Source organism: Perognathus longimembris, chromosome 22, assembly GCF_023159225.1.
Source record: "Perognathus longimembris pacificus isolate PPM17 chromosome 22, ASM2315922v1, whole genome shotgun sequence".
In the NCBI taxonomy this organism is placed as follows: domain Eukaryota; kingdom Metazoa; phylum Chordata; class Mammalia; order Rodentia; family Heteromyidae; genus Perognathus; species Perognathus longimembris.
Window position 1 is genome coordinate 35,098,044 of NC_063182.1, and position 14,327 is coordinate 35,112,370.

The 14,327-nt window shown below is 35.6% G+C and overlaps 1 protein-coding gene across 1 annotated transcript in view; it reads left to right on the forward strand.

Moving 5' to 3' along the window:
* Positions 1–14,327, forward strand: part of Man2a1 (mannosidase alpha class 2A member 1) — a 146,847-nt gene that overhangs the window by 74,898 nt on the left and 57,622 nt on the right. Inside the window, exons 11-12 of the mRNA XM_048331658.1 lie at positions 218–332; positions 1,818–1,888. Of these exons, the coding sequence (XP_048187615.1) occupies positions 218–332; positions 1,818–1,888 (186 nt within the window). The remainder of the gene's footprint in view (positions 1–217; positions 333–1,817; positions 1,889–14,327) is intronic.

The window sequence follows — 14,327 nt, forward strand, 5'->3', positions numbered from 1 at the left end:
GATATCAGCTTCCCACATAGCTAGGATTATCTTATCTTTTATTAACCATTCTCATAAATATTTAGTTGTGGAGATAAATAGGGTGAGTTCAAACAGATTCATTATAAATTTCACTTTGTGATTATAACATAAAGGTGCTAGTAGTTTGTCTATTAAAAAATTGAGAGTATTGTCTGGATTTTTGAGTTCTCAGGGTAATAAGATTTTTAATTTGCAGACTTTTTCAATCTTTAATTGCTTTGGAGAAGATAATTGGAGATTCTGCATTTCTTCTTATTTTGAAGGACAAAAGTATGTACAAGTCTTACTCTTCCGATACAGTTCTAGAAATGGTAAGTTGGGCTGTTTTGTAGTTGTCATATAATATCTGATTCTTGAAAACATGATGAAACATTTCATTAAAAGAGATATGAAAAATATAATGATTACTTTGTGCATTGCTTGAGAGGTTTGTTTGGTTGTTGCAGGTTCTGGGGCTTGATCTCAAGGCCTGAGCCCTGTTCTTGAGCCTTTTTGCTAAAGGCTAGTATTCTACCACTTAAGCCACTACTTCCCCTTGGCTTTTTAGTGATTTTTAATTGGAGATAAAAGTACCAGACTTTCTTGCCTAACTGGGGTTAAACTGTGGTCCTTATATCTTGGCCTCCTGAGTAGTAGAGATTACAGACAGATAAGAAAGAGCCCCCTTGTGCTCAGCCTACTTGAAAGAATTTTTTATCACTTTATGTAAATTGTCTTCCTGTTTTTTTTCAAGAAGAATGTCTAATTTGATTTCTTATATGTATTTTGTTCTGTGTTTTAGTATGAAAAACAATACAGTGAGCTTATTTGAAGTCTGCTAAAATAGAGAGGCATTAAAACAATTGTAAGGCAATGGGCATTGAAATTATTATTCTGCTTGGTGGTATTTAGACATGTTTTGTTATTTTTTCATTTTTGTTTACGTTCTTGATCTGTTTGCGCTAAACCTGAAAGCAGGGACACCTGGTTTCAGGGTAAATCTGAGGCGCCCTACAGGAGGAGTTGAAATGCAAGCCACAAAAGGAGAGCCATATGTGAAAAGACTTGGGAATCTAGCTCTCTGTCCCAGCCCTGCCCCTCATTGTTTGGGTCCTAGAAAAGTCATGTAGGATCTATGGGCCCTAATTCACTTACCTGTAAAATGTAAAATCTAAGTACACTTGCTGTTAGGATCAGGTAGCAAAGTGTTTTGAAAGGAACAGCAAGGAACTACAATTTAAAATGGCTGATTATGCCCATCTTTATAATTCTACCCTGCAACTTCAACTTTTTTTTTTTTTTTTTTTGTAAATTAGGACTTAGTTATCCTTAGGGTCTTCTACTTTATATGTACTTTGAATTTACATATCTGAAACGAGAGATACAGTTTCAATACTTTTAGGATGACACTTTTGAGCAAATCATGATTATAAATGTTCATTTTAAAGTAGATAAAAAGCACAAGAAATGGATATAGATTTCCCAAGGATATTAAACATAAGGCACAAGTAAGATAGTAAAACTTTTAGCAGAATTGTCCATAGAAGTCTGATTGATGTGGTTCCAAAATGGAATGGCCATGAAGGACGCAAGCCCTGGTGATAATGCATGTTGTGCTTGAGTTATTCTTAAGCAGATGCGTGCACGCGCACATACACACACACCACACACACACACACTTTCACTGGCTTATTTGCTTTGAATTTTGGTGCACTTTATTTAGTTGGATAGAGGGATTTTTTAAGTTCATATTTTACACTTTTGAGATCTTTGCAGAGTAGCATTGCAGAGCTAATTTGTATACTTCATTTTTATAGGATTCAAAGCGAAAGTCACAAGATTCCCTGCCAGCAAAAAATGTTATAGAGCTGAGTACAAATGAACCCAGGTAAGTTTATAATTTTACTGAACACTATGTGCCTGGCCGAGTTTTCTTGGTTTTCATTGTACTTGTACTGAGTATCAGCAGATACTCGGAGGCAGTATTTCATTTAGTTTGTTATTTGACTTTATGTCAGTCATATTCATTGATGTTAGCTTGATACATTGCTGAATTTACTATTATAACAATTATGCTATTATAACAGTTAGTGTTTTTCATAAGATATGACATTGGTAAATAATGTAGCTAATGACCTAAACACAAATCACTTACCTTTCAGTGTTACTTATAGATGGCATTTGTTCTTAGCTAACCTTTCATGTAGTTACCTGTTGTTTATCAATCTTCAATTCTGTTTTTTTAGTGTATATAGATATATAAAATATATGTATTTATTTATTGTTATTGTAAAGGTCATGTCCAGAGGGGTTACACTTACATAAATGAGGTAAAGAATACACTTCTTTTTGAGCATTGTCACTCTTTCCCCCTTTTCATCCTGTTACTACCCACGAGATGTATGTTTCATTTTCAACGTAGTATCTACAGAGCATCACTGCTGCTTTTGTTTGCCCTTGGTCCCACCCTTTCTCTGCCATCTTACCATCTCAAAAACAGATCAACTTACAAACAAGACAAAAGGCACAGAAAACAAAAACAGCGACAAATGAAAAAGCAAACCCAGAAAGCTCCTCCTGTTTCCATTTCATGGAGTTCATTTTGATAAATACTACTTTACATGACTGTATACACATAGTTTTTGAGCCTTGTTGAGCCCCTCCTGTGAATATTCTCCTTTGGTTTCACTGTGAATGTCTAGGGACCTAAATCATTTATGATGTCCTGGTGTATTTTGTGTCTTTCCCCATCCAGTGTGTTTACTTGTAGATTTTTAGGCACATTCTAGTTACAGCAAATGAGGGAGAGCATGTAGCCCACAGTGAAAGAAGTAACTTCAGTGTTGTAAGCTGATCAAAATTCTTCTGGTAGGTTCACCAAGAAACTTCACTTTGCTTGTTAGACTGCCTTCTTTTGTCCCTATTGATTATTCTAAAGTAAATGGTAAAAGTTTTCTTTTTATTATTAAAGAGGCTTGGGTACTTAATAGGTGACCATCTTCAATTTATGAGAGATGTTTTGTGTTTTTAGTCTCAATTCTTGTTACCTGTTTTTAGTTACCAAATAACTGCCAGTGATTACCAGTAGACCTAGGCACCCAGTGTATTTTTATTATATAACTTTTTACTGTATTAAGAAATTGCCAGTGCTGACAAATTGGAGGGTTAAAGAATAATTTCAAGAGGTTTTAATTAATTGGCAAAGGAAGTCTTGGAGAAATATTAGAGAAACTTTGAAACTTCATAATTGGTAATAAAGCTGAAATTTTGGTTAAGCATAGACTAAAATTTATTCAGTAAGTAAAACTTAAGAAATACAGTTTAAACCTTATAATAAGGTTGTCTTTTAAGTGATAATAGTATTACTGAAGTCTGAAAGCTTTCAGATTCTGAGGCCAAAGTTGAGATGAAAGAATAATCATACTAATAGAAATATCAATCCCAGTTATTTAGTATATTCGGCACTCAATGTGTTAAGCACTGCTATCATTGAATATGACTGATTTTTGACTGATTTTTCAGAAAATTCACTTAGGTTGAATTAATTGTAAATATATAATGCTTGCATCTCTGTTTCTTAAATTCTGTATCCCTAATACAGCGTGATACCAGTAAACTACTGATTTTAGACACAATTCTGCTGATAACATTCTTTTCTTTTGGTAATTTGGTGAGGGATAATCTTTGATACTGATGGTTTTAAGAATAGCAATTGGTTACTGTAATTATAGAACACTCTCCCTTCCTCTGGCTCCCTCTGGCAAATGTCAGCATATGTGTTATGGGGAAGGCTGGGGCTGGACCAGTCAGAGGACAAGATGCCTTTCCTTTGGTTTGTCTCCTTTCTTACTATCCCAGCCTCAAATGACAATGATGGGTTATTGAGTCTTGCTTATGCCAGATGTAGGTAGGTGTGGCAGTAAAGGAGAAACATGTTTCGAACTTTAATATTAAAGATTTTAATGTCAGGTAAGCATAAAGAGAATTTTAAAGATATTAGTAAAATGTTTACTTCTTGGTATTTCTTCTTAAGCAGTTCGTATTTAAATAATGCTTTATTTTACCGTTATTTCTTTACAGTCTTTTTATTCAAATATCAATGCAACAATTTGCGTAGTTCAGTAAATTAAAGATACTTCTGATTATCAGATTCTATTTTTATGTTTATTATCCATTTTGAAATTCACAGCTTCACAAATACTTACTTTTGGTTGAAAAATATTTGTATTTTTTGTCTACTAGCTACAGATTACCTTGCTGATCTCTCCATAAAACCAGTGACCAATAAGGGAATAATAGTGGCCTTTAAAAATGGAACGATTTGATAGTTTTATTTAGCAGATTCAAGAATGAAATTGCTGTTGTCAGTCCTTAAATCGGAACTTCTAAAAGTGTGGCTGTGAGTTTGTCTCACATTCTTCGTAAATTTTTTGTAGTGTTCTAGGGGTTAGCTTTATTTTAATTATAATTCCTATTTGAATAACAAATTATTAATCTAAATAAGGTATGTATTCACAAGGGGGAACATACCTTCAGGAGAGTAAAGCTGATTCTTTGGGGATTTGAAAAAAATAGCTCATTAATATACAAAGTGCAGATACAGTACATAGAAGTAAACAGTTTATATGTGGTACTAATATGGTGTGAGGGGATTATTAGAAAATAAATGTCTAAAGAGAGTCCTCAGGGAGATGTTAATGTAAGAAGGGCTTGAGAAGTACTGATCTAGACTAAATTTAAATAATACATGAATTTGTTCATGCTGTTGGCAGTTCATTATTGCTGTAGCCTAACACAATTTAGTTTGTGAATATTTAGAAAGTAATGTGTAATCTGTTGAAAGTGATATTAGTACATGTTGCTCTAACTCATTTTGATTACAAGGTTATATGAGCAAAACTGCCTGTAGACTCAATTTGTATAGAGAGCCAGTACAATTAGGTGTTAAAGAATATTGTGACTGTATTCATATTGCTCAATGTACACATGTAAAAATGGAACCAGGTAAATTGAGTGGGGGGTAGGTTTGGGAGACATAGGGGAGACATCTATCAAGATTCATTATACCTATAAATTGGCACGTTGAATTGTAACCTCTTGTAGTACCATTTAGTAGTAATAAAAATAAAATAGGGCTGGGGATATGGCCTAGTGGCAAGAGTGCCTGCCTCATATACATGAGGCCCTGGGTTCGATTCCCTAGCACCACATATACAGAAAATGGCCAGAAGTGGCGCTGTGGCTCAAGTGGCAGAGTGCTAGCCTTGAGCAAAAAGAAGCCAGGAAAGACAAGACTATTTATCATTTTATGGACCATCAAGCCATATGACTCAACTATTGGTAAATCCTGTTTTTCCTGTAAGGTGGAGAATATGAAATACTATATATATTCAGATTCAGTATGTATTCAAGTGTATATTCGAATTTAGATTGAAGTAATTATATAAATCTGAAAATATTTTGCTTTTGATTTTTTTAATAGAGAGTTTGTCTTAGTTCATTTATGTTGGTATAATAGAATTCCAGACTGGGTAATTTGTAATGAACAGAAACGTATTTGGCTCTTAGATGGGAGTCTGGAAGGTCTGGCGTGGAGAGACTTTACCTGGGGAAGGCTTCTTACTGTCCTCCCTGGGGGGACAATGGGGTGGCATTAGAGCCTGGCCTGTGTGGGAGGGGACCCATCCTCTTATTAGGAGCCTGCTCTTAGAAGGCCTTCCCATTTGTAACAGCATTAAGCCACTCATGAGGAGGAAACCCTTACTGTACAATCACCTTCCAGAGATCTCATCTGTTAGCACTGTTGTACTGAGGATTACATTTCTAGTACATGAATGTCAAGGAACACATTCAAACCACATCAAACTTGTATAGTTTTCAGAGTAATTTATATAGATTATTACAAATGGAAAGACTTTAAATGTTTAGATTTTGTTGACAGGTAAACCTTTCTCTCTTTCTCTTATGTACAAAGAAAAATAAAGACAAGGGATGAAGTTGAAAATATACTATTGACCTTGTAGAGACACACAGAAGTCAGTGTCTTCTAGGCCTCAGTGAGTTCAGAATGTAGGCCAGATATGAAAAGTTTTTATTTATGCTGGGCATGATGTCTCCTGGGAAGCAGTGATCCAGAGACTGTAATTCGAGATCAGACAAGGAATGAAAAGTGTGAGAGACTTGAGCTACCACGGCGTCTACCTGTCATTCCGTGACATGGCGAAGCTCACAGTATGACCACAGCCCCAGCCAGTCTTGAGCCTAAAGTAAGATGCTGCCTTGAAAATAAGAGAGGCAAACAGGAGACTGGCAGTGGACTCAGTAGTAGTGTGTCTGTCTTGAAAATGTAGAGCCATGAGTTCAGAAACTTTTAAAAAGCACATTCTTTTACAAATGCCACTCCGTGCTGTCATCTCCATTCACTTCTTGACTGTTTCTCCCTCAGTGACCTCCCAGCACGCCTTTTCTAAGTGTCTCTGGTTTTCTTCACATACTTTCCTTTGGGATCCCAGTCTTGATTCATAGCTGTGTTCTCTTTTTAGTGCTTTCAATTCTGGAATCCTAGAATTCATTTTAACCTTACATTTTATTCCTTAAAGTTCATCAACAGTACAGTCTTTTGGGTTCTACCTCTGTTCATCTCTGGCATCATCCCCTTTCCTGTTACTCTCTGGTTTGTAGCCATCTTTTTTTCTGTTGTGCGAACTACCACAATGGCTTCTTGTCCTTCTACCTTCAATTGATCTATGCCCTTCACTTATTTATTACGTGCCAGTATCTGAGGAATCTACCCAAAGGCAGAGCTCTAGAAAGTTATTTTTTATTACTTTATTCTTCAGGGACTTCATATTTCCTGTTGAAGAAAATGTGACCTTATAGTTAATCACGTTTTAGTAGTCAATTGCTTAAAAACCTACCCTCAAACCTAAAGTACTGAGTACCGTTTATTATGTCTCCCATGGTCCTTTATAAGTACTAGCTGCTTCTTGGTTGGGTCTGTCATACCATTTTAGATTGGGACTGGAGTTTTCTTAAAAGCTTGACAAGGCTGAATGTCCAAGACGACGTTGCTGGAACTTGTTGTCACTGTTTGGCTAGGGATGTGTTGGGGATGTCAACTGCCAGTGTTTCTACACAGCCTCTAGGTGGGATTTGGGCTTCTTTAACCATGAAGGTTATTCCAGAAGGGAAGCCTGAAGAATAAGAGTCCCAAAACGGAGACACTCGGGAATTTTCTGAGTGGGGACTTCTAAGCTTCTGAGGACCTAACTTGGAAATCGAGAGGTCATTTTCACTATTCAGTTGTTGTCTTGAAAGTTACTTAGGTTAGCCAAGATTCAAGATGAGGGGATTTATTTCTACTTTGATGTGAGACATATCCCTGAACAAAGGTGTGGTAGCTGTCGCAGTTGATCTGCTGGCCACTGTAACTCACATACCTCCCAGGTGCCAAAAACCACTCCCTGTATTCCAAGATGCCCAAAGTCTGTTATGATATTGGCACAGAGTTTTCATTTAAATAGGTCTGAAACAGCTTACTCATAGACCTAGTAGTTGGTGTTGACTTATTTTTGCCCATGTCATTATTTGAAGTCAGTCCAACTAGGTTGTAAACTCCTGGAGTTAGGGACTGTTTTTTTTTTTAATTTATATTTTCTACCATGTCTGAGATATTGAATTCAACATGCAAAGAACTCAGTATTAAGAGTTTCTGGAATGAATGCATTTAATTACTAATTGATGAGAATATTATGAAAATGTTTTATCTGGTATGAAAATATTATATGCTGGTATGTCTTCTCCCCAGGTAGTTCTTGTTCTTTCATCTAATGTTCAAAGAGTGCTTCTGAATGAACTTAGTGCTACTACAAATATAATAATTCAGTAGAGCTTTGGATTTGTATAATTATTTGAGATTTTAGAGCTTCATACCATGAACACTGATAAGAAATTAGATTTAATTCAGCTTTATTATACTTTTATGGAATTAGCATTACTGAGATAACATTTTGAGAATGGGGTATAAAAAGTGATTCCTAAATAGCTCAATAAGTTAAACTCATCAGATCAGATTTTATGCATGAAACTTTTTGCTGTTGTTATTGACATTGAGTATTTGCATTATTCTGCCTTGCATATCTTCCAAATCCTTATTGCAAGCAGTTCTTAGTAATTACTAGAATAAATTCGTTATATCACCCATGTATTTTATACTACATATCACCCATATATTTTTATACTACATAAAAATGTATCTGATAAATTATCTGATATATCTAACCAATATGTAAGTGTCTGTTTTAAATTAATTTGGTTGCTTAGAAATGGAAATTCTAGGAAAACAGAATAGCCTACTGTGAAATTCTAGTATAGATGTGATAGAAGAAATTATACTTGAGGATGGAGCCAAGGTTCCATAGTATGAAGACAGATAGCTCTAGCCTGAGAAATGAGTCTGTTTGCCCCAGAGGAGCTTGCTAACTGCTTATCTGTGGGAAGATAAAAAAGTGTCGTAAATGGTAATTACTGAAGAAGGTGTGGCTATGGGTTATGAATTATAATGCTTTAAGCTCCAATCTTATGTAAGCGAAAACTAGTATAAAAAGTATTCATATTGTTGAACCGAAAGATAACTGTGTAAAGTCAATATATGTTTAACATAAGGGTTTAATTTCTTGAACACAATGGGCTATATTTAGATATTATCCCAAGTTTAGGGCCAGATGTGGGGTATGTTGGTCACACCTTTAATCCTAGCTGTTTTACAAGGTGGAGGTAGAAGGATCAAAGTCTGTGGCCTGCCAGAGCAAAAGTGTGAAACCTTTGCTGAAACCTTTTGTAAACTAATGCAGAAAGTGCTAGGCAAATGCCAAGTGGGAGATCACTGTTAGCTAATGTGTGAGGCCTTGAGTTCAAAATCCACTACACAAAGAGAGTAAAAGTCATCTCAAGGGAATTCAGGATAATAATCTGAAAACATGATTCGACTAGGAAATAATATCCTGAATTCTCTCTGCAGAGAGAATTCTCTGAATTCTCTCTTATTTTAAGAACTGAAATAGCCTTAACTTTAAGAATTATGTTAGAAATTTTCATTTGATGGCAGAACTTGCTAGTTGACAGTGCAGCTATTCCACTGTAGGCCTACCCGGGCATTATTACCACAGTGCATTTATTATGATTTGATTTAAGGGATGCATCCATAGATTTTTCTGTGAGATGCTTTTTCTGTTTAAACATGAATTGCTAGCAAAAGGTGTTTGTGTGCTTTCACCTCTTCTGTATTGTTTTAAAACCAAGATATAACTTGACCAGTGTTCTGATCATCTAGACAAATGGTTTATCCTGTCTGTAATCTGTTGGGGTATTATTAGAAATATGTAACTTACCCAAAAGAGTACATAGAACTTAGAACATTATTTAAAACAGGAGGTCCTTAGGAACTTGAAATACCTTCAGCGTGATACTTGATTATTATACTAGAAGTTGTATTCATTGACTAGTGTTTTGAAGTCATTTTAGAATAATTATATCTGGGTAAGAACTAAAGGTGATCTTACTTGGTGCTTGCTATTTTTAAATTAGTCATTGATAGTCTTGCATTTTGCCTGGTTTTCCAGGGAAATAGAAGTCCGGGGGTGGGGCGGGGAATGAGAAAGAAAGATTCCACTCTTCCCACTACGTTCTTCCTACCCTTATCCTGTTTATTTGATGACATCGGGAATGATGAGTATTAATTCTTGAAGTACTGTTTCAGCCTCTTATTGACTTTGATGAAATAACACCTATTATATTAAAAAGGAAAAGGTTGACACTTCCAATTTACATGATGGCTGACTAGGGACCCTGAGTCTGACTCTCAATTTCATATTAAAGCTTAGATGAAAAAATAGGAAACGATGAACAATCCCAGGCTCACCAAAACCTTCCTTTGGCAGTCATCTTATTGCCACAGCCCAGCATAGCCATAAACTAAAAAGTTGGTAGAACTGGACTAAAAAAATATAATTATTTGTTGACTATGATAAATAGAAGTGAAAACAATGCAGTTCTCTAGGAGCAAATAGGATTAACTCCTTTTCCTTTTCAAAACATCTGCCCGTGTGGCTTTGAAATTTTGGTACAACATCAAGTAGAAGAGAGGACAAATATTTTTCTGCCGGAAGGGTGCTTGCTGGCTTTTGAAGCTGGTAAGAAGACAGGGAGCAATTCATTATTTTTACCTTTCCCTCCTTCTCTAAAGTCTCTTTCAACCAGTCTCTACTGGACTGATTGACTAGACGATCTGATATATTCCTTTTCTGAAACACACCCTGATTGTAGGAAACAGGTCACTAGTTAGCAGGTGTGTACATTCCTATACCTCCAGTTTTTTGAGATACATAATTGTAATGAATCAATTGTATCCTATACCTGTCTTCATTGTTATTTTTCTCTCATATTTTGATTAATTTGTATTCTATAAAGGAAGCCACCCTCCCCCTTTTGTTAAGGTGACTGCTTTTGAAGGATAGAACCAAGGGAAGTCACTGACAAATGTTGGTAAAAAAGATTTGGGAAGAAATCAAATAAGAGTGAAACAGTCCTCACTCGATTGTTTAGTATTTGTGACTTTCATAGTACTTGAGCAGCATAACATATAACAAGTTCTTGCTCTACTATATAGAACTTAAGCTTAAAATCATAGATATTCCATCATGATTGTAGCTAATAGAAAATGTGACCTAGAGCCATAATTAACAGTCCCATGGTCAAAACAAAGGATGTACCCTTAGACTAGTGCATTACACTATGAGATACAGCGGTGTGTTTTATGATAAAGTGTTAAGAGTAATGCATAATTACTTCTGTCTGTGACTTTTAAGTAAACTTTACCTTGTTCCCATAAAGATCCATTGCTCTAGACAATCTTTGCTTAATTGTCTATCAAGTCCTATTACTATTTTTTTACTTAAGATTTTCACCTCAAATATTTGATTCTGTCCTTGGCACACACTTGTTTTGTAACAAGCACATCTTTCATCACTCACTGAATTATTTACAGTTTATTTTGCTCAAAACATCATCTTTATTTTTCCATGGATCCTGAAAGAAAAATTTAGTAAAAACTGGGCTAAACCATCAGAATTTACTAGCACTTTTACTTTTTAATTTTTCAGAGCTTTTTCGATTTTACAGATGAGAGACTGAATATCTGTAGAGTAGTGATTCAAGAGAATTGTGTTTGAAGCAATTAGCACATTCCCTAAAGACACTGTTCAATAGGAACTACCTTAGCTTTTCTATGTGGTAAATGGTGTTGATGTTGAGTTGTAACTATTTTCTACAGGCTCCAGTGGCCCAGTTTCTCTCTCCTTTGAATTCCCATCTCTTTGTAAAGCTTGTTGGAAAAATGTCTGAGTCTTAGGAAATTCCTGTGCTTAAGCAATGCTGTTTTTTTAAAAAAAAATAATTAATTTATTGTTAAAGTGATGGACAGAGGGGTTACAGTTTCATATGTAAGGCTGTGGATATATTTCTTATCAAACTTGTTACCTCCTCCCTCATTTTTCTCCTACCTTCCCCTTTCATCAATTCTGCCCCTCCACCGCAGTTGTACAGTTGGCTTATAGCATATTGTCTTGCATTGATTTGCCTTTTACCCATTTTGATGCTCCCCTTCCCTAGTTCCAATAAATGTATATACAATACTAAAATCAGTTACAGTGACATCAAGGGTAAAAACATGGGGAAGAAAAACAAAAGAAAAAGATGCAATGTCCCATGTTACATTGAAAATAACAATGATAAACCACTTATTTCCATAACTTGGAGTTCATTTTGTTTAGCATAATCTTATGTGTTCATATCTACATAGCTATTGAGTGATTGTGATCTTCTGCTAGGACTATCCTAGACATGTACTAATGAGGGAAACCACAGAGTATGTTTCTGTGAGCCTGACTCACTTCACTTAATAGGATTTTTTTCAAGTCTTTCCATTTCCTTACTAATGGAGCAATGTCATTCTTTCTGCTGGAAGCATAGAATACCGTTGTGTGTATATACTGCATTTTCTTGACCTATTCATCTACAAAGGGGCATCTGGGTTGGTTTTGCATGGATGTTTATCAAAGAAATGGGTCTGTTTTCTTTCTTTGATGAGTCCTGTCTGCTTTTGGGATAAGGGTTATACTGGCATAATAGAATGTGTTTAATAGTGAACTTTCAATTTCATTGAAGAGTTTGAGGAGTATTGGTGTGAGTTCTATTTTTAAGGCCTTATAGAATTCAGCTGTGAATCCATCTGGACTTGGGCTTTTCTTAGATGAGAGATCTCTTATTGGAGTTTCTATTTCATTGCTTGATATGGGTCTCTTTAGCAGGTTTAAACCTTCTTGGTTAAGTTTGGGCATACCAATTATTGCTAGGAATTTATCCATTTCTTCCTGATTTTCAAATTTGTTAGCATATAGGTTTGCAAAACAGTCCCTTACAATATTCTGAATCTTGTTTGTTTCTGCCATGATGTTTCCAGTCTCATCTCTGTTTATTTGGGTATGCTCTCTTGGTTTTCTGGTAAGATTTTCTAAGGGTCTTTTGATTTTGTTAATTTTTTCAAAGAACCAACTGTTTTTTGATTCTTTCTACAATTTTTCTGGACTCTAATCCATTTAATTATGATTTAATTTTAATTGTTTGCTTCTATCTTTTGGTTTGGGGTTTGGCTCGTTGCTCTTTTTCAAGGAGCTTCAGGTGCATAATTAAACGGTTGCATGAGAATTTTCCAATTTGTTGATGTGGGCACTCAGAGCTCTAACTTCTGAGTAGTGCCTTTGCTGTGTCCCAAAGGAACTGGTCTTTTGTGTGCTTGTCTTGGTTAGATACCATAGACATTTGAATTTCTGTTCTGATTTCCTCGATGACCCACTGGTTGTTCAGCACTGTGTTGTTCAGTCTCCATGAACTGCAAGATTGTCTTTCGTGGCTTTTTTTGTTGAGCTCTAATTTTATTCCACTGTGGTCTGAGAGAATGCAGGGAATTATTTCAATATTTCTGAATTTTTACAGATTCGCTTTGTGCCCTAAAATATGATCTGTTTGGGGGGATGTCCCATGGGCTGCCGAGAAAAATGTATATTCTGGTGTTGCTGGTTGGAATATTCTGTATCTACAGAATAAGCCTTGTTGATCTATGCATCTGTTTAGTTCTGAGGTTTCTCTGTTTATTTTTTGGCATGTTGATCCATCCAGAGGCAACAGTGGTGTGTCCGTCTCTAGTAATCAATGTATTTGGATCTATGTGTGTTTTCAGAGTTGGTCGTGCTTTTTTGATGAAATTGGGTGCTCCGGCATTTGGTGTATAGATGTTTAGGATGGTTATATCCTCCTGTAGGAGAGACCCCTTTATTACTACGTAATAACCTTCTTTGTCTCTTCTTGCTGATTTTAATTTAAAGTCAATTTTATCTGATACTTGGATTGCAACTCCAGCTTTTTTATGGGGGCCATTTTCTTGATAGATTTTATTCCAGCCTTTCACTTTCAGAATATGTTTGCTTTTGTGGGCAAGATGTGTCTCTTGAAGACAGCAGAAAGATGGATCTTGCTTTTTGATCCACCTTGAATGCTGTTTTTGTACTACATTTCTTAAGCCTGGAATTATTCAGGAGTTGACATTAAAATTTTGCAAGCAGTCTTTTCTTGAGTCTGCCTAATATAGATGACTTCCTAACTGTACTTTAGGCTTTCTCTTTTATCAGAATTCAATTTTCTTGTTTTAAATTTTTTTTTTTTTTTTTTTTTTTTTTTTTTTTTTTTTTTTTGCCATTCCTGGGCCTCGGACTCAGGGCCTGAGCACTGTCCCTGGCTTCTTTTTGCTCAAGGCTAGCACTCTGCCACCTGAGCCACAGCGCCACTTCTGGCCATTTTCTATACATGTAGTGCTGGGGAATTGAACCCAGGGCTTCATATATGGGATGCAAGCACTCTTGCCACTAGGTCATATTCCCAGCCCTTGTTTTTTTTATTTTTTATTTCTATTGCACTGTTTGACCTCCTGACATAATATTTTTTCTTTTATAATTCTTGTGACAGCTGTTTAACAATCAAATATCTGCCTCCTGAGTAGCATTATAGGTGTGAGCCTACAGCACTTGGTTATAGTTTCTATTTTAAATCACATGTTCTTAACTATGAGTTATTCTAATTTGTCAGATTATTAAGTAGGTCATTAAGTTTTTATAGTTATTTTTGTTGTTGTGTGATATCATGCAATTGCCATCTAAATGACCCTAATCAGAGAAATTCAGAAGGGGAGGAAAAATATGTCTTTATGTAGGCACATA